The sequence below is a fragment of the Trachurus trachurus genome (assembly GCF_905171665.1).
Source record: "Trachurus trachurus genome assembly, chromosome: 20".
Classification (NCBI taxonomy): domain Eukaryota; kingdom Metazoa; phylum Chordata; class Actinopteri; order Carangiformes; family Carangidae; genus Trachurus; species Trachurus trachurus.
This window is the reverse complement of record NC_139911.1, coordinates 269,113-293,281: the sequence shown is the minus strand read 5'-3', so window position 1 is coordinate 293,281 and position 24,169 is coordinate 269,113. Positions and strand designations below refer to the sequence as shown.

Below are 24,169 nucleotides of genomic sequence, written 5' to 3'. Positions count from 1 at the left end.
GCCTAATTCAGACTAAATATAGGACTAATTTTTCATGGAAAAGAAGTAGGCCTCTTGTATCCTGCTTCCCTCTAAACGCCTGGATGTGTTGTTTTTGATAGTTTTATCTTTCTCCATATTCGACCTTTAAAGGGATAGTTCAACATTTTGGCAAATTGGCCCATCAAACTCATCAAATACACAATCCAACAACTCCACAACGCTCTGGTGGACAAGTTGTGAGCTGCACATTCACCACGCTATGAGATAATAACACAATGTTACCACACAGAGTTGTTTTAGAGGGAAATTCATGCAAAACCACTGATGCACGTTGCCTTCAGGGACAGTTTTTCATCAACAGTCTCTGTATTTCCCTCTAAAACAACTCTGTGTGGTAACGTTGTGTTATTATCTCATAGCGTGGTGAATGTGCAGCTCACAACTTGTCCACCAGAGCGTTGTGGAGTTGTTGGATTGTGTATTTGATGAGTTTGATGAGGGAAACCAAGAAATCCCATAATGAGCCTCCGTAGCGTAGCTCTGAGCAGCTTACGGCTCTGCTCCGCCGTTCTAAAAACAGCTTGCACCGACAATTAAAGGTAACGAACCTACTGCTATGACTATAGGGATTATGGTGATGGGCCAGTCTGACTAAATGTTGAACTATCCCTTTAAAACAGCTGTTTATTCAGTGTTAACGACACATGCGGAGATGAACACAGATCAATAACTGATCACTGATCGATCAGCTGCTGGAGGATCTATTGAACACGAGAGGAGAGGACGTTACAGTTGACATGTTGACGTGAGTCCGCGTGCGTGCGTGCGTGTGTGTGTGCGCATGACCTTCTCCTCAGACCTTGTTCCGGTGAAGGACGCGGAGATGTGCACCTGTAGCCGCGACACACACACACACACACACACACACACACAGCGACGATGCGGTCACACTCGGAGGTAACGGACGGTGTGTGTCCGTGTGTGTGTGTGTCTCTCACCTGTCCTTCACGTGCGCGCTGATGGTGGTGATGATGAGGATGATGATGAAGCAGCGTCTCTAACTGTCCATCATCATCATCTTCATCCTCCTGCTGCTGCTGCTGCTGCGCTGCTCCGTGCTGCCTTCACGGCCCGTCGGAGATCTCACACTCACTCACACACACACACACACACACACACACACACACACACACACACACACACACACACACACACACACACACACACACACACACACACACACACACACACACACACACACACACCTGACACAGGCTACGTCACGTGCTGTATGTCTCACATCACACCAACAGGTGGCGCTGCGTCACACGTCTCTAATGTCGTCATCATCATAATTTATATTAGCCTATATATATCATAACATACACGAGTTACCATGGTAACATCTGTATTAAATATCTATATGATGAATTCATATGTTTTGTCTGTTCTGTTAGCTTAGCATGTGGCTAATGTAAACAAACAAGAACAACACAAACATTTTAAATTTATTTTATTGTAACATATTTTCACATAAAAACGTAAAAATACATAATAACAATATTCAAACATTCCTGTCTATAGATGATCGATCAGTTAATCAATCAGTTTTCTCTGTATGAATCTCAGCTGACACTGAGAGAACCGGATGCACCTGAAGTGGTTTGAGAAGAGCAACGTGACGTCACTCTGCCCTCAGTACGGTCTGACAGGCGCATGCAGCCTGAGCAGCAGCACTGAGCTTCATCCACAGGTCCTATGTCCCAATGTGCAGATCTGCAGCAGAACTGAAACTAGACCCAACTCTAAGTTAAATCCTGTTTTCATCCGCTCATCTTTTTAAAAAAACGTGTTTTAATACTAATCAATATTTTATGCTCCATTTAGACTAGTTTTTATGTTTTTTTTAATTTATTTTTTCAAAAATGTTAGCTATGTTTTTATGTATTTTTCTTTTCCGATTCTTACCGTTAAATGTTTTGTATTCATGGAGTTTTTCCTCAGTGGATGTGAGGGTCTAAGGACAGAGGATGTTGTTATGATGGGATGTAAAGCCCTTTGAGACAAACTGGTGGTAAAAACGGGCTATAGCCTTGCCTTGCCTAGTAAAACACACTGAGTTGTCCCTTGGTATATAAATAAAGCTGCCTAACTATCTAACTATAGTCAAAGTCCTTCTAGGTATCAGATATTAGAATACCTAGAAGGACTTTGCTACAGTCTATATCAGTGGTTCTCAAACGAGATTAATAAAGTACATCTACCTATGACGAGTGGAGCCTGTGAGTCTTCTCTCGGGGCTTAGACCCTTTCTGTTCCTCCTGCTCCTCCTGCTCCTCCTCCTCCTCTAACTCTGTCTAAAGTCTCTGCTGCTCCGCCATGTCGGAGCTATGGAGCCTCTTTCTCCTCCTCCTGCTGCTCCTCCTGCTCCTCCTGGTCCGGGTCGTCCTGGTCGTGAGGAGCGGGTCTCGGTACCGACCCGGGTCCAAGGGCTCGGTGTCGGTTCTGGTGGTCGCAGGATCAGGTAACTTAACGTCATAGGCTAACGTTACCTTACGTTATTTACTGACGCTCGGTCACGTCACGCTGTTTCCTGACGTCATGCAGACTCACTGTGACCTCACACAGGTTCTGACGACCAGAACCACTGATTCTGGTCTGTGACGTGTCGGTTTATTACGTCACAACGTGGCGTAGAGAGCCGAACAGGCGCGTGTTGGTGTTAGCCGACTTCCGTAGCCGCCTCCATGCTAACGACACGTCACACGAACGGACTGTACCAAGAGTCTGTGAGGGCGGGGGGGGGGGGGGGGGGGGGGGGGGGGGGGGGGGGGGGGGGGGGGGGGGGGGGGGGGGGGGGGGACACAAAATCAACACTGAGGGGAAGAACATTAGAACTTATTTTGATTTAACAGAAAAGAAACTATGTACTATAGTAAACCTTTATATTCTATTGGAGAAGTTTCATATCCATAAATGCACATTTCAGAATTCTTCACCATCATTTCAGTTGTTTTTGATTGAAGTTGATTATTATTTTAAATAATTACAAACAAGAAATGTAGCCTATATCAATAATGAACATATTCAGAAATGTTTAACGAATAATCTGTCACAACAACTATAATTATAATTTTAGTTATATACGAGGATATGAGGTCTGTCACCAAAATGTATTTTCCTTTATTGTTAACTTGATTGTTTTTTTTTCTTTTGCTTAACCGTTATTATACATAAATATCATACATGTGTAACTTTACTGTTGTAACAATGTGAGCTGGAAAGACTGAAATGTTGTTGTTGTTACAACTTTAAATAAAGTTGAGGGGAAAAAAGCGTCATCATCATAGTTAACCTGTGTGTGTGTGTGTGTGTGTGTGTGTGTGTGTGTGTGTGTGTGTGTGTGTGTGTGTGTGTGTGTGTGTGTGTGTGTGTGTAGGTGGACACACCTCAGAGATGCTGCGCCTCGTGGCCTCCCTCTCCCCCTCCTACTCTCCTCGTCACTACGTCGTAGCCGACTCGGACCAGATGAGTGAGGAGAAGATCTGCAGCTTGGAGGCGTCGCGAGGAGCTCAGACCGCTGGCCAGGTAGGTGACCTCACACCCCGTTACCATGGAGACGGGAGGCAGCAGGTGAAGCAGGTGAAGCTGCTGCTGCTGCTGTTGTTGTTGTGGACCAGCAGGTGGAGCCAGAGTCTCTGGTTCTGGGCTGATGTACTGAAGGTTGCAGGTTCAAATCCAGCCCCGACCACTTTGTTAGTGGTCAAAGTACTTTCTGCTAGAGACTTCATTCAAATTCTGATCTGTAGACAAACTTCTAATGGCTCATTTCTACTCTTTTCTTTTCTTTTTTTAAGCATCATTGAAAAATCTCACATTCATCAAAGTCTCAACCTCTCTTCAGAAGTCAGTGAGCCTCTTATACAGGGATTTCTTTTACTCTTCTCTCATTGAATGTAACTATGGTGAAGTGGTTAGCTCACTGGGCTGAAGACCTGAAGGTTGCAGGTTCAAATCAAGCCCGGACCACTTTGTTAGTGAATCATTCCCCCAGTCTTCCTCTGGTGATTTCTGTTTACTGGTCATGAGGTCATGGGTTCGATTCCTGCCTCAGTCATTTCACATCATTGCTTGACTATTGATTCCAATTATTCAGCTGTCATTGGACAGTCTTTGATTCCTCATAGTATAAAGCTCATTGTAACTCAGGTCCTCTGTGGCCATATGGTTAGTGTGTTAGGTTACCACTCATGGAGTTGTGGGTTCAATTCCTTCCTTGGACATGTTTCTTGTATGCCATTCCGCATGTCTTTGTCAATTTATTCTGCTAATTCAGCATGGTTCAGCAATGGCTTTCAGCATTCACACGCATTTTCCGTTAGGAAATGCTGTTTCTAGTTTTACTTTAAATACTTTTTAAATAAAGTTCTGTCTTGTCTCAGTTCTCCATCTGTAGGATCCCCCGCAGCAGAGAAGTCCACCAGACCTGGACCTCCTCGGTCCTCAGCACCATCAGAGCCCTGAAGGTCTCTCTGCCGCTGGTCTACAGGCTCAGACCAGACCTGGTGAGTAACGGACCAGCTAACTAACTAACTAACTAACCACAACCACATTAACTAACCTACATTAACCATCCACTAACTAACCCACAACCAGCACTATCACACAGTCTACAGGCTCAGACCAGACCTGGTGAGTGGACCACAACCAGAACCACATTATAGCCTACACTACCACACAGTCCAGTAGAGTCCAGTAGAGTCCAGTAGACCAGAACCAGAACCACATTATACACTACCACACAGTCCAGGCCCCCCCCCCCCCCCTGCAGCCACGTGCAGATGATCCACTGACAGAAACAGAAAAACTTCCTCAGACAAATAAACAATGTTGTGTAATGAGATCATGATCCAAGAATTAGACTGATCCTGGTCCAGATCTGACTGTTGTTCAGGAGGTTGAAGCTTCATGTTGACAGAGTCTCACTGTGTCAACATGAAGCACACACAGACACACACACACACACACACACACACGGACACACACGGACACACACGGACACACACACACACACACACACACACACACAGAGACACACCGTCTCTTAGATCAACAGTTGAGCAGCTGCAGCGTCGTTAATAATTAATGAGCTTCATGTCAGAGTGGGCGGAGCCACAGGACGATGAGTCACGTTGTGTGTCTGTGTGTTTCTCTCTGTGTGTGTGTGTGTGTGTGTGTGTCTCTCTGTGTGTGTGTAGGTGCTGTGTAACGGGCCGGGGACCTGTGTTCCCGTGGTAACGGCGGCGCTGCTGCTGGGCGTGCTCGGGGTGAAGAAGGTCGTGGTCGTGTACGTGGAGAGCGTGTGTCGCGTGGAGACTCTGTCCCTGAGCGGCGCCGTCCTCTACCACCTCTCTGACCACTTCCTGGTGCAGTGGCCGTCGCTACGGCAACGATACCCCAAAGCTGTTTACCTGGGACGGGTCGTCTGACTGCTGTTGTTGTTGTTGTTGTAAATAAGTAAATAAATAAAGTTTTTCTACTTTCACTTCTGTCTCTTTAATCACATGAAGTTACCTGTGTGTGTTTATAAACATGTTAACGAGCGCCAGGTGGATTGTTTATGAAGTTAACGAGCTCTGGCCTGGTTACCACGGCAACTCGAGGTGGTTACCACGGCAACTCGAGGTGGTTACCACGGCAACTCGAGGTGGTTACCACGGCAACTCGAGGTGGTTACCACGGTGATAGGGGCCCCCGCAGGCTGAGACAGACAGAAACGTGGAGAAAAAGAGCCATTTTCTGCCTCTGCACCGGTCTCACATTTAGGCTCAGCATGACAAAACGGTAACTCCTATCAGAACAAAACACAGATCAACGTTGCTCTAAGGACTTACTGAAACTTTTCGTACGATTTGGTGTTTCTACAGTAAATATTTTGGCGACGCTGGCAGTTTTAAAACATCAGGCCGTTCTGCTTCTCTCAGAAAATATTTGTATTGGACTCAATGAGGAGCAGAGACAGACGTGGCCGCACTTAGAGGCTCAGAGTTTAAATTCTGTAAGTCTCTCTGATATTTTGAGCACATGATGAGAGACAGAACAAGTTTGTCTTACAAATTCTGAAAAAATTATGTGTGTAGAGTGTAAATTGTGGCCGGGCCGAGTTTGGAAAGAGAAAAAATCTGTAGTTTTTCTGGCATCTCTCCCACTCTAACCGACGATGTCACGCGCTCTGACACGAACATTCCGTGCAATACACAACCATTATAATCTCATAATTTCTCCAAAAATGATCATGGTCATTGAACAGGGATTGATCAAAAACTATATGACCTATCAAAACGTGGAGTAATACGACAATACACAAGACTTGTGTCTACTGTTTAAAGTTTAAATGGAGTCTCTAGGTGAAAGTATGCCTGAGCAGTAGACGTTTGTTAAACTCCAATGATTGGTCTTTTTTGCTCTTTTTCCCCGTCTGTCCCATTGTCCCCGACATGAGAAATTGGAAGAGCAGTGAACTGAGACACTGGAAGCTTCCACTACAAACAAGCTTAAAATATAGACTTATTTAATTTCTTTCTGAACAATTTCTCATGTCGGGGCTTCAATATAGGAGGGACATTACATACGAGCAGCATGGAGGTATCTGGATGTTTTTTGGTGTGTCTTTTTGTTACGAAGACAGTTGGTATCCATTTGCAACCGTTATATAAACATGCACTGCTACGCCGAGACCCCCTGTAACTCAGAGAAGCCACGGAGGACTCTGAAACTTCTCCCAGCCCTTAGTCCACATGAGGGGGAGGAGACATTTTAATTTTGGGTGAACTATCCCTTTAAGTAGGAAAAAATCCACACAATGGGCCGGTGCCCCGTGGCCCTAATGATATAATATTAATATCTAACAGCAGATGTTGATCCAGATGTTGAGTCCACCTCCAGTTCTACACAGCCGTCCTAGAAAGCATCCTCACAGCATCCATCTCAGTCTGGTTTTGGTATCCAATGCGAAAAAAAAAAATACACACTTTCATCCCAGATTTACTCAAAAATAGAATTTTGCACAACGTTTGGCCTACATCGTCTGATAGATGAGTTATTACAGTAATTTCATGGCCCAGAGTGGGCTCAAATTCAATTTTCTTTTCTGTACACCTTTAATAAATGAATTAAACACTGCAAAAACTCCAAATCTTACCAAGAATATTTGTCTTATTTCTAGTCCAAACAAATCTCATTATATTTAAAATAAGACTCATCACATAAAAAGCAGCTTGTTTTTAGACACTTTTTACTTATTTCAAGCAGATTTTCACTTGAAATAAGTAGAAAAATCTGATAGTGGAGCAAGTTTTTCTTTCTTATTACAAACACAAAAAACTTGCTTTCACTGGCAGATTTTTCTACTTATTTCAAGTGAAAATTAGTTTGAAACAAGTGAAAATGATCTAAAAACAAGTTAATTTTTAGGTGATGAGTCTTATTTTAAGAGGAAAGAGTTTAGTTTTGACTAGAAATGAGACAAATGTTCTTGGAAAGATGTAGAGTTTTTGCAGTGAATTGACTGAATTGAGCGACAGCTGATGGAGGAAACATCACTCTGGTCCTGAGTCTGTCCAGCCGAGGCCCCGCCCCCCTGCACCAGGCCCCGCCCCCTCTGACCGTGGGACAGTTCCGCCCTGCAGAGCAGCGCATCGCCAGGGGGCGGGGCCTCAGCACGGCGGCTGCTCTGATTGGTCGCTGAGAGTTCGTCAATCACTGGAGATGTTTTTTTTGTGTGTTTTTTTTTTCCAGAGAGAGAGTTCCAGCAGCAGCAGCAGCAGCAGAGTCCTGATCCTCTCCCCCCGGTCTCATCTGAGACTCCAGTCCTCCTCCAGCTCCAGACCAGGTCCAGGTCTAGTCCGGGTCCAGGTCCAGGTCCAGGTCTACTCCGGGACCAGGTCTAAGTCTAGTCCGGGTTCAGACCAGCGCGCAACACAATGACCCACTTCAATAAAGGACCCGCGTACGGACTGTCTGCCGAGGTCCGCAGCAAAGTGAGTGAGACAAAGACCACACACACACACACACACACACACACACACACACACACACACACACACACACACACACACACACACACACACACACACACACACACACACACACACACTCAGCCCGTTAGCTCCGGTTCTCTCCCCGTGGAGACGCTCCAACTTTTCAGACTCGGGCAGCGCGAGCTCTCCGAAGTTTTCCGAACTCGGTGACGGAGTTCGGTGCTGACGTCACTGACGGTTCCGAGACAAAGGAGTCTGCAGGGTCTGCAGGGTCCTGGTCCTGGTTCTGGTCCTGGTCCAGAACCAGAACCAGGACCAGGACCGGTCTTTGTCTAGACCAGGTTCAGGTTCAGGTCCCTGCAGCTGGTTTAGTTTAGTTTAGTTTAGTTTAGTTTAGTTTAGTTTAGTTTGATTAAATTTGGTTCAGTTTTTGATGTGAACTAGTTAAGTGTAGTTTGATTTAGTTTAGTGTAGTTTAGATAAGATGAGATAAGCTTATCTAATCTTAGTTTAGCTTAGTTTATCTTATCTTATCTTATCTTAGTTTAGTTTGATGTGAGTCAACATCAGCTCTAGACTTTAGATCAGTGACATCACAGTCAGCTGATGCTGTAAAACTTCTCTGAGCGCTAGTTAGCGATAGCATCGGTCACCACCACCAAACCAGTAACACTGAGCATGAAGATACACACACACACACACACACACACACACACCAGCTGTTAGCATGTAGCTCAGGTAGCTCAGTGGGTCTGGACCAAGGGGGCAGTTGTGGGTCTGAGAAGTGAAGCTGCAATCCTCCGCGCACCATGAAATTCTTTGACCGGCGCAAGACAGACTCATGTTTTCATTCATTAAGAATTAAAGCAGAAGTCAGGTGAATGTTTGTGTTAATCTAAGTCTTAAATAGTTGTATCTTCCGACAGCAATCACTTCTATAGAGTGTTTGGTCTGAAACACGGGTCTGTCAGTCACTCTGCTCTGCTCTGAGCCCAGGAGAAAACTTTCCTTGTATCCTACAACCTTTATCCAATGAGGAGAGAGAACGGCATAAAGGGGCAGTCCTCTCTGTGTGTGAATGTGGTGACGTAGGGACGAGGGCGGGGGCTGCTAACTCCGTCTGCTGACAGGAAGTTAGCCACCGGATCACTTACTGAAGCTTTAACTTTATCCTAATGAAGAATGATGAAAAACCGTTGATTGCATATGGTGATTGTCCCCACCACTTTTCAAAGTAAACTGACGCGCTTGCTGGTGTCAGAACGTTTTTTTTTCTCAATCGATAGTTTCTACCCCCGCACACACTCTGAGGGGGGTGAATTTTTTTTTAACTCTACCGTTTTACTGTTATAAGGTTAAAACTCTCGCGTGGAAACGTTGAGTGACAGGTCCGAGCAGCTCCGTGGACAGCTGCTTCGAGGCCAGTGGGCGGGGTCTCGGCCGGCCAATCCAACATGGCGCTGTTCAGGCCGCCATGTTGGAGTCACAACAACGACTCCACAAAACCAATGGGGGACGCAATATTTTTTTTCCTAGGATGAGTCCGTGAAAGTCCCGCTTTTCCCGCCTCTGATTGGCTAGATGGGTTCCATTTTCGACTCTGATTGGCTAGAAGGACTCTCGCCTGATTGGTTGTTTGTTTTGGCTGTGAAACGTCTGTGAAACGCAGGCTGTCGGCAAAGTGTGATAAGTGCCTAGACCTCTCTCTATCTGGCCTGTCTAGCCTCTACCTGCTCTTGTTACTAAACTTAACCAACTCCTTTCTTCATTGCCTAAACCCAACCAATGGCACAGTTACACTTACTACAGTACTGTTGTGAGATGACGTCAATCGGAGGAGAACTCATCTAGCCAATCAGAGGCGGGGAAGGCGGGACTTTCCTGGACTCATCCTACGAAAAAAAATATTGCATGGGGGATGTCACGGTGCTACGGCCATGTTGTTACCGTCTATGGTCTGGACCAACAGAGACAATCTGTCTGTGACACTGTGGTCCAGACCTGAACCTGGTCTAGATCTGGTTCTGGTTCAGACCGGTTCTTGTTGCTACAGCTGAGATGCTGAGAGGCTGCAGCGGACCTGGACCTGGTTCTGACCTGGTCCAGGTCCTTGTTGCTACAGCTGAGATGCTGCGGCACTCCTAGTCCCGGTCCCGGAGCAGCCGGAGGTGAGGTGCATGCTGGGAACTGGTGGAGCTGAGGAATGACAGGAATGTGGCTCAGCAGCTCAGAGGCTCCACTCATCACACACACACACACACACACACACACACACACACACACACACACACACAGAGCCTCAGCTGTTCCTAATGAACCGACCACACACAGACAGAGACCATTGATCTCAGTTATTGATCAGATATTGATATTGATCATCTCTGAGCTCTGATTGGTCGGAGCAGAGACAGAGTGGAGCCTCTTCCCTCACAGACGATCTCTGGTCCAACTCCATCAGTGTCTCAGGTCCTGACAGACACATAAAGACGCCACAGTCCAGGTCCTGGACCCGCGGACCGAGGTCCAGCTCTGTCTCTGTCTCAACATGGCCGTTCTCTCTCTCTGTTTCTCGGCTGCTCAGAGTTCAGATGAGTCACTTCCTGTTGGGGAATATTTTCCACCGTGACCCCACATGCTTCAGATTCTAGAGGGTCGACCACAGAGTAGAGAGCTGCTGCTGCTGCTGCTGCTGCTGCTGCTGCTGCTGCTGCTGCTGCTGCTGCTGCTGCTGCTGCTGCTGCTGCTGGACGTCCCCTCGTCCTCCGAGCTGCAGAGAGATGACGCTTAGAGCCAAACACTGGAGGACCCACACAGACCATAGACCAGAGCGGCATCTGAGAATGACTGATGCATCCTGGGTAATTTAGGGGCAGCGCCCGGCATTTTTACATTGCACTCAGTGGCTTTTTGTGTTTTGATGGAGCGTAGACTAACTAACAATCAGTTTGAATGTTTTATTTTGTGTTTCTTTTGTAGCACCATGTCTCATAATTATTTTGACACCCTCTTTGAAACCCACCGTTCACGCTATCTTGAAAAACTACAATGAATGAATCTACGGTATGCTCCTTTAGCCTCCCACAGTGATCAATGACTCCACACAGTGGCCAGAAATGTCTGACCCAGACATCTACACGTATTTGGTGGAATCACCGGGAGGTTTTGGCTCAGTGTTGTCTGTAAACAGCCTGTTAATACACAACTTTTTGTTACTTAGTTTGTTAAGCCAGTTAGGCTGAACTTTTCAATGGAGGGATGAATTACCCAGGATGCATCAGTCACTCTGGTCTATAGACTGTAACAAACATGGCCGTAGCACCGTGACGTAGCCTCGTAAACCAGCCGCTCCTGGAAATGCATTTCATGTCATGTCTCAGAGAGTCTGGCCTCATCCCCCCTGTCAGCGTTTGGGCTGACCAGGAGCTGGGCGGGAGTAGTAGCGTTGACAGACAACCCCATTCAGCCAATCAGCAAGTTGGTGTAGTGACGGGGCTTTGCACCAGTCGGTCCCTGATTGGCCAACGTGCTGTGTCAATCACAGCGGGCGACGCTGATTGGCTCTTAGGCCTTCTGAGGGTTTCAGACCAAACGCTACGACGGGGATGAGGCCAGACTCTCCCTCAGAATGAAATGAAATGCATTTAGAGAGGCTGGTTTACGAGGCCACCGTGACGTCCCCCGTTGGTTTTGTGGAGTCGTTGTTGTGACTCCAATATGGCGGCCTGAACAGCGCCATGTTGGATTTACCGGCTGAGAACCCGCCCACTGGCCTCCAAGGAGCTGTCTCCACGGAGACGCTCGGACCTGTCACTCAACGTCTCGGGGGTAGAAACTATCGACTGAGACCAAAACGTTGTGACACCAGAAGCTCTGATCATGTTCATTGAGGATTTTAACATGGGGGTCTATGGAGAAGCTGCTTTCTGACACCAGAGGAAGCTGCACTTCTCAGACCCACAACTGCCCCCTCGGTCCAGGCTGCTGACAGCCAATCAGGAGCCACCGTTTGGGGGGGGGGGTCTACATCGTGGCTTTTCAAAATAAAACCCTAATGCCTGGACTTTTAAGGTGTGTGTGTCACCTGTGTGTGAGGTGAGCTCACACCTGTCGCCTCCTCCACAGTGTGTGTGTGTGTGTGTGTGTGTTAACTTTTCTTTATTTCTGTTTTTAAACTCATCCTGTATCTTTATTGATGTTTGAACTTGGTCAAATAATTAGTTTCATCTTTCAAGCTTTAAAACAACTTCCCTCCTCCACTGAACCAACAACGACAACCAGCTGCTGCTGCTGCTCGTCTGGTAGAAGAGGAGGAAACCTAAATAATAAACTGAAATAATAGAAGAGAGAAAGAAAATGGGGAAAAAACAAGCAAACAAATACAAAAAACATAAATATGCACAGATCTATAAAGAACTGTGTTTCTAACGAGCCCCTGAACGCCTCGTCCTCTGTGTCTCTGACCCGTGATGCCTTCAGGGCCTCCACAGCGTCCGTCAGGTCCCTGAATGCATCACAGAGGTGTCAGGCTGCACACGAGGCATTTAGGGACCTCCTGTAAACTGTAGCGTCGACCCGTCGCACAACCGTGAGACATTCAGGGACCGTCTGTAAATTACAATGACTCACTGAACTCACAGTGAAACGATGTTTAACGTGGTGAAGCAGCTCAGTGTGTGAGCAGGTTAATGAGTAGCAGCCTGTGTGTTTGTTCAGTGTGTGTGTGTGTGTGTGTGTGTGTGTGTGTGTGTGTGTGTGTGTGTGTGTGTGTGTGTGTGTGTGTGTGTGTGTGTGTGTGTGTGTGTGTGTGTGTGTGTGTGTGTGTGTGTGTGTGTGTGTGTGTGTGTGTGTGTGTGTGTGTGTGTGTGTGTGTGTGTGTGTGTGTGTCTGTGTGTCTGGTGTGTGTGTGTGTGTGTGTGTGTGTGTGTGTGTGTGTGTGTGTGTGTGTGTGTGTGTGTGTGTGTGTGTGTGTCTGTGATAAACACAGTCACATCTGCAGCAGCTGGATGAAGCTCTGACTTCACTTCACTAACCTGTTTTCCAAATGTGCAGTTTGTGCTGTCGTCAGGAAATGCCTGTGTGTGTCTGTGTGTGTGTGCATACTGTATGTGTGTGTGTCTGTGTGTGTGTGCGAGTCGACGTGTGTGTGTGTGTGTGTGTGTCTGTGTGTGTATGAGTGTGTGTGTGTGTGTGAGAGAGAAAGAGGAGGATTAGATCCTTTTTCCAGTGGCTGAGTTTTTCTCTCAGTTCTTGGCTAAAGCAACACAACTCCCCCTGAACACACACACACACACACACACACACACACACACACACACACACACACACACACACACACACACACACAGATTGACTCAGTTCGCTGCAGGACGACAGAGGAGATGAACGTCACAGACTCTGATGAGTTCTGGTTCAGGACTGATTGATTGATTTTGATTGATTGATAAGTTGTCTGGTTGTTATTGGTGAGCTGTGATTGGATGATACTGGTTGTGTTTGTAACTGAGCTCTGCGCTGTGATTGGATGATACTGGTTGTGTTTGTAACGGAGCTCTGCGCTGTGATTGGTCAGATCGCTCAGAAGTACGACCCCCAGAAGGAGGAGGAGCTTCGCTTCTGGATGGAGGAGGTGACGGGGATGACGATAGGAGAAAACTTCCAGCAAGGCCTGAAGGACGGAGTCATCCTCTGCGAGTAGGTCACAGAGTGTGTGTGTGTGTGTGTGTGTGTGTGTGTCTCTCTGTGTGTCTGTGTGTGTGTGTGTGTGTGTGTGTGTGTGTGTGTGTGTGTGTGTCTCTGTGTGTCTGTGTGTGTGTGTGTGTGTCTAAAGGTCTCTGCACACTGAGGGTGTGTTCGAAACCGCATACTACATACTATATACTTCCATACTGCATTCTGTCCATACTCCATACTACATACTCATCGATCAGACAGTATGCAAAGCGTTTACACTGCAGCATACTACATGATGACCCACAATGCATTGCGCTCCTACCCGAGCCAAAATCAACAGGCTAAAGCTGATTTCATTTTAGCTCTGAACTCTGTAAATATATCACTTTATCAACATTTCAAACGTGTTTAGGTGAGAAAGTAGCCGTTTAGATCAGCAGTGTGTCGTTAATTTGTCTAAATACCAGCTGTTTACAGTTTTGTTCGGACGATTTCGGCACTACTAAAGCTAGCCGTTGTGACCAACGCACTTCCTGTTACTTTCACAAAATAAAACACCCGTTGCCCTTTATTATAGAAAACCCTAATGATAGTATTTGTGCTTTTATTTTGAAAACAGGAAGTGAACCTACCCTCGCTGTAGCTAGCTTTAAACCGCCGCTTTGACTGCTCTCTCGTCCCGTTAACGGCATTTAACCGTTCAATATGCCTTACCGGAGAGTCTACCAGCTCTGAGATCGGCCTGGTTCATTGTAAAACATTTATTTATTGATGTAAATGTGGTGTTTTCTGTGCGTTCAGACCCCAAGGCAGTGCTGCTCTTCTTTCTAACCACAAACAAACTGCTGCTACAGCCACAATTGTTAGATTTCATCAATGAGACCAACATTTAGACCCCAATGTGCGGTTAGTTTATCCAAACGACGGCTGTTTTAAGTTTGCCCCGATGTTTTACCCCCTAAAAAGAGTTTAACCAGCCGGTGGTAAACCTCTAAAAGCCATCGGGGAAGTTAATTAGCGGTCTGTTCTCCTCGGGGTGACGGTGGTAGGCTGGCCGGCGGAGCACGTCAGGAGCCGGGCTGCTGCCTCTATGATGAACCGGTCGCTGCTCGGACCTGGAGCTTCACTTCTCCCAAAAACATCGGGGCAAACTTCTAAACAGCCGTCGTTTGGATAAACTAACCGCACATGGGGATCTAAACAGTTACTTTCTCGCATGGAAAAAATATTAAAACTTAATAAAGTCACGTAATAACAGGCACATTTCTGTTGTCCAGTTTAGTTTTTTTTTTCCCTGTTCGCGGTAAGGAAAAGACTATCCGTGACGTCACGTTACGTTGCATCTTGGGTAATTTGAGTGTGAGTAGCAAGCTCCTCATGTATACTCAACATTCTGGCGAATCTAGTGTAGCTGCCATCCGGGAACTTCTCGCTGACTCAAACCGACTCAAACTCGCATACTGCGCATTCGCATACTCAAAATGACGTCAGAATTAGTATGAGTAGTAGGAAAGTATGCGGTTTCGAACACACCCTGAGTCCAGTTTTTTTGTAGCATGTTTTTAATCCATCACCCGACAAAGATGGCTACGCAGACGCCTCAGTAGCCACGGTAACAGGCTCCTCCCCCTAACAGACAGATTCAGGAACTCCTTCATTCCTGCTGCCATTAGGTTCTACATGTTTACTCAGCATTTATATCACATCGTTTTAGGTTATTAAGCTGCTGGACAGTTTGAATTTCGCTCCAGGGGATGAATAAAGTCTTTTTCTTCTTCTTCTTAGGCAAATTAATGTGTTTTTTTATTTTCTGTTCTAAACATCAGACGTCAGAAGTCAGAGTGAGGACGACTCTGTGGTCGTCTCTCTAACTCGGCCTTTCTGCCGTCTGACTGTGTCAAGGGCGCCGTGAAAAAAATACCTCTTCTGACATTTCATAGAAGACATTCTTCTTCCAGCGGCCTTCCAGCCCTTTAGCGCTCTGGGCGTCTACTGTCCAATCAGATCCTATAGAGCTCGGTGTTCACACCGCTCAGCGCCCTCGGAGGAAAAAAAGCTCTCGGCGCTCAGATTGATCCCCCCGTCTCTCTGCTGCTGCTACAGCTAGAAACAGACCTGAACCTGGCGGTGTGTTCTGATATTAGCGTTAGCTGTTGTTAGCGTTAGCTGTTGTTAGCCACGTAGCTCAGCTACTTAGCTCCAACTGTGTTTATATTGATTACAGCAGATAAACAACTTTAATACGGTATCGATAAAGACTCTGTATGTCGCTGGTCCTGTTGCTGCGGTGCTGATCAGACACGGGCTCAGAACCAGAACCAGAACCAAAGAAATGATTACTTAAACAAATATAATCTCTTGTAGTTTATTACTGTTCACTAATAAAATGTTCTGGTAGCAACGTCACACAGAGGTGGATGTTGTAACGTTTAATTATTATTATCTACGACCGAGTCACAGCAGCTGATAAACAGAACAACAGCTCCACCTCTGTGATGTAGACAAAGGTTTCTGAGTCGCTGTGTGAACGTGACGTCTGTTTCCTGTTTTACCGAGTCATGTGAAGACGTTTCCTCTCTGCCCCCCCCCCCCCCCCTCCCCCCCCCCCCCCTCAGGCTGATCAACAAGCTGCAGCCGGGATCAGTGAGGAAGATCAACCTGTCACAGCTCAACTGGCACAAGGTAAAACTCTCCTAACCCTCACCTGGCAGAGGTCACGGCCCTCTGACCTCTGACCTCTGACCTCTGCATAGATACAGTATATATACTGACTAGATGCTGCATTCCCAGGCAGCTCTATTGAGTGGAATACGTCAACGCGGCGGCCATCTTGGTCAGGGGGAAGCCGTGTCTACTTCCTGCACTAGAGGTCTATCAACCATTAACATCACCACAACTCACTGAATATTCAACCGGTTTTCAAGCCGTTTGGTTTATTATAAATGTCAGATATATAGTTATGATACAACAACAACCAAAAAATGTTTTGAAAAGTTTTTTTTTTTTTTTTTTAATGTATTAAACATACACTCACATACTCAGACACACACCCACAGGCATAAATACAGTGAAACATGTTGTACAGGGTCTGACTGGTCTGATGCTGGTCAGACCTTTATATGTCTATGGTCAGAAACCCCTCACCAAGATGGCCGCCGTGTTGACGTACACTGAGAAGCAGAAGCAGCATCTAGTCAGTATCTATATGTGACCTCTGACCTCTGCCCCCCCCCCCCCCCCCCCCCCTCAGCTGGAGAACCTGGGGAACTTCATCAAGGCCATCCTGAGCTACGGTCTGAAGCCCAACGACATCTTCGAGGCCAACGACCTGTTTGAGAACGGAAACCTGACCCAAGTCCAGACCACGCTGCTCGCTCTGGCCAGCATGGTAAGTGAACGCACCACGAGGTTTAACATTAACACTGGCCAGCATGGTAAGTGAACGCACCACGAGGTTTAACACTATAACACTGGCCAGCATGGTAAGTGAACGCACCACGAAGTTTAACATTAACACTGGCCAGCATGGTAAGTGAACGCACCACGAGGTTTAACATTAACACTGGCCAGCATGGTAAGTGAACGCACCACGAAGTTTAACATTAACACTGGCCAGCATGGTAAGTGAACGCACCACGAGGTTTAACATTAACACTGGCCAGCATGGTAAGTGAACGCACCACGAAGTTTAACATTAACACTGGCCAGCATGGTAAGTGAACGCACCACGAGGTTTAACATTAACACTGGCCAGCATGGTAAGTGAACGCACCACGAGGTTTAACACTATAACACTGGCCAGCATGGTAAGTGAACGCACCACGAAGTTTAACATTAACACTGGCCAGCATGGTAAGTGAACGCACCACGAGGTTTAACATTAACACTGGCCAGCATGGTAAGTGAACGCACCACGAGGTTTAACATTAACACTGGCCAGCATGGTAAGTGAACGCACCATGAGGTTTAACACTATAACACTGGCCAGCATGGTAAGTGAACGCACCATGAGGTTTAACACTATAACACTGGCCAGCATGGTAAGTGAACGCATCACAACATTTCTATGCGGATCAATACGAGGGCAAGCGGAGTGTGAAAAAAGAGAGCGCGCAAGATTAAACACCAGATTTCATGTTTTCCTACCGGCAAAAACTGAACCGAGGTGATAAGAAATCAAGAGAGGAAAAACAAACAATGTGCACAGATGTGTCCAAGAGGCTTTGTCCCGTCCTCACTACGTGACCGACGGAGGATCAAACGGTGGCACAACATTACTGTCACTGTCAGCTGCTCATCTTACAGCAGCTCCGCTTCACGCAGCCACTTCACTAACTTTACTTAGTAAGGACAGATGTTCACTTCGTAAGTGACGTGTTGGATATAAACTCTGAGCATCAGACTCACCTTCGTTTAAAAATATTATGGAATCATAACGTGACACAATCTCCTGTAGCCTATTAAAAAAAGAGATCACTAGTTTATTTCCAGCGGGTTGTTTCATGCAGCACAGCAGGTGTAAATGCAGATTATCAGATACGGGTCACCTCTGATAGAACATGTAAATAGACAGTCAACAAAATCAGATATAGGCAACAAATCGGAGTTGGGCATCAAGGCCTGTAGAGTAAAGACAGCCTAACACTGACCAGCATGCAGAGGTGTGGACTTGGACTCGGGACTTGAGACTTGACTTGGACTCGAGTCCCGATTTTGATGACTTAAGACTTGCTTGATCAAATCAAAAAAAGACTTGGACTCGCTTGGGACTTGATGCCAAAGACTTGAGACTCTACTTGGACTTGAGAGCAAAGACTTGAGACTCTACTTGGACTAGAGAGCAAAGACTTGAGACTCTACTTGGACTAGAGAGCAAAGACTTGAGACTCTACTTGGACTTAACCCTCTTGACTTGAATTCAAGTCAAGTCACATGAAGCAAGCACAAATATTAAAATAATCACATCAATGTTATACTGTAGCAGCCAGTCAGAGACGTTCTAATAGAACCCACCCCTGTTATCAGTCTTGGCTGTGTAGGCTATAATTAATGCCAACACACCAAAGCCTACCACACACATAAAGATAATCTGGCTGATTTTGCCCCGATTTTCCCCCTTTGGACCAAAGACAAAAATCGCCCGATTATCTTAGGCTTTTAAGATTATTTTATGAGATTCTGGTTCTGGATTGTGGTGTTTTAAGATTTAAATTCTCCCGACAATCGGCTCGTAAAACGGTTGGCGCCGACAATCGTAAATATTAAACATGTTCAATATTTACGATTGTCGGCTCCGATAATCGTGACCGTTTGGATCAAAAGTCGGCATGTGTGTGGGGGAACTCGACAATCCTGAGTCACCGGCTCCGCGGAACGTGATGTGAAATTGAATGTAACCAATGAATAAGCGATCTGACTGCAGAACACGTAGCATAACAAACCAGTGTGGCTAAAGCTCCATGGCTACCAAAGACGGTTTAATAGAGTATCTTTGATGGCTAGCATCAACAGAGAAGCTACGTCAGATCACATTCGATCACGCAAGATTTCTGGCGTGTTACTGTAGGCCTACGTCAATTTTAAATAGCATAATAACAACTTAACAATTGAAGCGTGGTCATGATCTTTATGTATCATTAATTATAATGGATTTGTTTGGGACTCGAAACAAAAATCATAGGACTTGGACTTGACTTGGGACTTGAGAGCAAAGACTTGAGACTCTACTTGGACTTGCAACATAGGGACTTTCTCCCACCTCTGCCAGCATGGTAAGTGAACGCACCACAGAAAACCTGGAAAACCTGGGAATGTTTGACCAATTTTCCACTCATGGAAACATTAGGGGAAAAAAAGTCCAATGTCCTGGAAAATGACTGATCACATGGTGACATCATCGACCAGAGCTGTTTGACGTGTTCAGATCCACTAGAAGTTTCTTTTACCTCTGGAGGAAACAGTTGAATCTGAGTTGATGGTGTTTCAGTGTTGGAGCTGCTGAGTGACAGATGGAAGCAGCTCAGACCCGTCTCTGCTTCTAAAGAGTTTCCACTGGTTCAGACCATCGACCCTCTGAACTTGCATTGACTAAGAAAGTTATGTTATTCAGTCTTTATTTGTATTTCTGGTGTTAGTTTCAAAGTGTCCCTCTCCTCTCTCCCCCCCCCCCCTCCCCCCCCAGGCCAAGACCAAAGGGATGGACACTAAGATCGACATCGGGGTGAAATACGCCGACAAGCAGGCCAGACACTTTGACGATGAGAAGATCAAAGCTGGACAGTGTGTGATCGGACTGCAGGTAAACACACTAACCCCCCTAACCCCCCCCCCCCCCCCCCAGACTGCAGGTAAACACACTAACCCTGGTCTACGGCACCGATAGAACCAGTAGAACCCAGTACAGGTGGAACATTAAAGGGATACTTCACCCAAAATTGAAATTTATCTCTCATGATCTCCTCCCCCTCATGTGGACTAAGGGCTGGGAGAAGTTTCAGAGTCCTCCGTGGCTTCTCTGAGTTACAGGGGGTCTCGGCGTAGCAGTGCATGTCCATATAACGGTTGCAAATGGATACCAACTGTCTTCGTAACAAAAAGACAAACCAAAAAACATCCAGATACCTCCATGCTGCTCGTATGTAATGTCCCTCTTGTATTGAAGCCCTGACATGAGAAACTGTTCCGAAAAAATTTAATAAGTCTATATTTCAAGTAGGGATGTGCACGGTTACCCGGGTACTCGAGTACTCGAGTAGCAATCTGCTACTCGGTTATGAATTTATTACTCGGGTACCCGAGGATTAAAAAAAACGGCACGTCAGAGCGCAGTCTAGTGTCGGATCAGACTACATTATCATGCCCTGGTTCGGCTTTTTGTAGTGTTAAACAGTTTCGGATCAAGCAACGTGATTTTCTGCTGTGTAAAAGCATTTTTGGATCGAGCCTCGGACTTTCAAACCTTTTACAATAATTCTCCCTCCCTCCCTCGGCGACGTACGCCGTCGGGAGGGAGACGACAGGTCTCAAGTCTGGTAGAAAATATACTTTCACTTTACAAACACTCTGAAACCTTCCCTGTTATTTCCTGAAACGATGCGAGGCAGAGAGGACCGAAGGCACCAACATGTGTAGTGTGGACTAATAAATAAGCACCGCTAATGATTTAAAAAAGAAAAGGAAAAAAAAAGTTTTCTCCTCCGTGGCAGCCGCGGCATAAATGCGCTGCGCTCAGCGCTGCACTCAGCGCTCAGAGCGCATGCAGCGCCTTTATTCCCCGGCATAAAGATGCACATCTGCCTCGTATGTGCATCTTAAACTCCAGTCTCTACTCTTATTATCCACCTGACATTGTGTGTGACGACGCTGTGTGTCAGTAATGTGGACTGTCTGACGGACAGAGCGCATTTATGCACCGGCTGCGCTCTGTCCGTCAGACATGACGTCATTTTATTTTTTATTACAGTACTCGATTACCCGATTAGTACCAGCTTCGGTTACACGATTAGTAAATTAGTCGAAATGCCCATCCCTAATTTCAAGCTTGTTTGTAGTGGAAGCTTCTCAAAGCTCCTTTTCCCGGTCCGTCCAAATCTCGCAAGATTTTTTTTTCGGGACAATTCTGCATGTCGGGGCTTCAATACCAGAGGGACATTACATACGAGCAGCATGGAGGTATTTGGATGTTTTTTGGTGTGTCTTTTTGTTACGAAGACAGTTGGTATCCATTTGCAACCGTTATATGGACATGCACTGCTACGCCGAGACCCCCTGTAACTCAGAGAAGCCACGGAGGACTCTGAAACTTCTCCCAGCCCTTAGTCCACATGAGGGGGAGGAGATCATGAGGACATTTCAATTTTTTTCTGTAAACTTACAGAGGAATGTCCCTTTAACTACCTGGAGCAGTTTAAATGTTGTACTGAGGATGTTGTTAACACACCTCTCCTCCTCTTCCTCCTCCTCCTCTTCCCCCCCCCCCCCCCCCTCCTCCGTTGCCATGGGGACCAGATGGGGACCAACAAGTGTGCGTCTCAGGCGGGGATGACGGCGTACGGCACCAGGAGACACCTCTACGACCCCAAGACCCAGACCGACAAACCCTACGACCAGACCACCATCAGCCTGCAGATGGGCACCAACAAGGGAGCTAGTCAGGTACACAACCACACACACAGACACACAACCAGAGAGACACACAACCACACAACCAGACACACAATCACACACACACAGACACACGCAGAGACACAACCACACACACACACAGGGAACCAGGGAACAGACATTGACATAGTGGACCTGGGTGTTCACCTAACCAAGAAGCTGGACTGGGCTGTGAACAGTATATATGAGCTGTATATGTATATATGAAGGGCCAAAGCAGACTCCACCTGCTGCAGAGACTGAGGTCCTCTGGGGTCCAGGAAGCCCTAACCCTTGAGGACTTTTTATGACTCTGTGGTTGCATCCTCCATCCCATACGGTGCATCACAGCAGCAGAGAGACAGAAGCTGAACCAGCTGGTAAAGAAAGCAGCTCTGCAGCCTCGGTCCCGTGATATAAATTTTTGGTCATACCGCCCAGCTCTACGCTACAACCAATCAGAGCAAAGAGCAGGATGACGTTAGCCTGACAAGACAATTAAAATGTATGTCGTCATGGCGTTAAGCCGCCCAACGACTCTCTAAACAGATAGAGCGCTGTGATTGGTCAACACAAACGGTGTTCCAGACTCTAAAAGTTCCTATAGAGAGCCGAAGCAGAAGCAGGAAGTAACGTCACCATGGGACCTCAACTCTGAAAAAGTCTCCATGCAAATGAACAGGAGTGAAAGTTTTATTTCGTGATCTGATTGAATTGCGCCATGAGAAAAAACTCTGTCCTCTACCTTTAAAACATCACGTTTCATGAAGAGAAATCAGCCGTTTGTTGTAAAACTATTGTAGAATAAAATTCAGAAGAATCTGTAACCATAGAGACTCCAGGTGGCGTAGTGACGTCACCATGGCGACCACATGGCGTCCTTCCTTTCCCGTGTCGGTTGGTGACGTATTTGTTGTGGGACACCAGCAGATCTGTAGTCCTAGAGCGTCTTCACACTAAATACATTCTTCTGTTGCCGTGACAACAAACTGCTTTTTTTCCGGATGAAACGTGATGTTTTAAAGGGAGAGGACAGAGTTTTTTCTCATGGCACAATTCAATCAGATCACGAAATAAATCTTGGAGTCCCGTTCACTCACATGGAGCCTTTTTCAGAGTTGAGTTCCCATGGCGACGTTACTTCCTGCTTCCGCTGAGGCTCTCTATGGCTTGTGTCTAGACCCACCTACGGAGCATATATAATATATGTGCTGCCGCTAGGGTGCAGCTAGGTTTCTAGGCTACAGTCCACCACAGTGTGCACGGCATGAGTGTGAATGTGTTTTTTTGTATGTACTGTAAAGTAGCGCTGTTAGTAATGCCGTTTATTGTAACGCCGTTACCAACCGGTCTCTAACCCGTCCCCCTGTCCCCCCCAGGCTGGGATGTCGGCCCCCGGGACGCGGCGGGACATCTTTGACCAGAAGGTGGCGCTAGCGGCGGCCGACAGCTCCACCATCTCTCTGCAGATGGGCAGCAACAAGGCGGCGTCGCAGCGCGGCATGAGCGTGTACGGGCTGGGCCGCCAGATCTACGACCCCAAGTACTGCACCGCCGCTAGCGCCGCCGCCGCCGCCCCCGGCAACGGCACCGAGGCCCCGCCCCCGCCGCCGCCGGGCCGCGCCAACGGCAGCCTGGGCACGGGGGGGTCGGAGCTCAGCGACGCCGACTACCAGGCCGACTTCCCCGACGACGACTACCACCAGGCCGGTTACCATGACAACTACAGCAGCTCCCACTACAGCGAGCAGGGCCTCGACTACTAGAGCCCCCCCCCCCCCACACACACAGAAGTATTAACCCCCCCCCCCCACACACGGACTGTAAGGACTCATCATGTGATGTCATCCCCCCAAAAGAAAAATGTTTTTACCTTCTAGTTTTAATTATAAAATTATAAAAATGTAAAATGCTGAAGCTGAGAGAAGTAACCCCCCTCCCTCCCCCCCCCCCCTCCCAACCCCCTCCCGACCCCCCCACCAGGTCTTCACATCATTCCTGTTTATTACGAATCGTTTTGTTTTGTTTCATTAAGAAAAAAACATTTTAAATAAAAAACTTTTAAACCTCCAGATGTGAATCACTGTGATGCCTTCACTGACCCTCAGTCTCAGCTCCAGTTAGAATAGAACATCTTTTATCCTTCACTGTCATTGTCACATGCACAACAACATTAAAATGCAGAACCAGACGGAGCAACAACAGATAAAAGAGACTGTGACATTATAACCGGACATACAAAATAACACAAAGACATACAGTATATTAAATATATATAGAAATCCAGACCAGAGAGACTCCTGAACTTTAAACCTCCAGATGTGACTTCACTGTGA

General features: G+C 46.7%; 2 protein-coding genes across 3 annotated transcripts; both read left to right on the top strand.

Annotated features, from left to right (window-relative positions):
* Positions 1-2,328: 2,328 nt before the first annotated feature.
* Positions 2,329-23,903, top strand: LOC311003937 (calponin-1-like). 2 transcript variants are annotated; one of them, XM_083995852.1, is made up of 9 exons: positions 2,329-2,506; positions 3,422-3,570; positions 4,425-4,547; positions 13,591-13,712; positions 16,307-16,373; positions 16,942-17,079; positions 19,873-19,989; positions 21,699-21,845; positions 23,213-23,903. In XM_083995852.1, the coding sequence occupies exons 1-9, from the start codon at positions 2,362-2,364 to the stop codon at positions 23,597-23,599; spliced, it is 1,395 nt and encodes a 464-aa protein (XP_083851978.1). In that variant the 5' UTR covers positions 2,329-2,361; the 3' UTR covers positions 23,600-23,903. The 2 variants fall into 2 exon arrangements, with proteins under 2 accessions (XP_083851978.1, XP_083851977.1); XM_083995851.1 differs by lacking the exons at positions 2,329-2,506; positions 3,422-3,570; positions 4,425-4,547 and adding an exon at positions 7,770-8,021.
* On the top strand, positions 4,624-5,519 carry alg14 (ALG14 UDP-N-acetylglucosaminyltransferase subunit; the record flags this gene model as incomplete). Its single annotated transcript, XM_083995924.1, has 2 exons — positions 4,624-4,674; positions 5,241-5,519. Coding segments are annotated over 2 exons (282 nt in total), but the record flags the coding sequence as incomplete, so codon positions are not given.
* Positions 23,904-24,169: the final 266 nt, after the last annotated feature.

Coding starts and splice junctions, on each gene's coding strand:
- LOC311003937 (XM_083995852.1), top strand. CDS start 2,362: ATGTCGGAGCTATGGAGCCTCTTTCTCCTCCTCCTGCTGCTCCTCCTG. Junction 17,080..19,872: donor TGCTCGCTCTGGCCAGCATG/GTAAGTGAACGC, acceptor CTCCCCCCCCAG/GCCAAGACCAAAGGGATGGA. Junction 21,846..23,212: donor CCAACAAGGGAGCTAGTCAG/GTACACAACCAC, acceptor TGTCCCCCCCAG/GCTGGGATGTCGGCCCCCGG.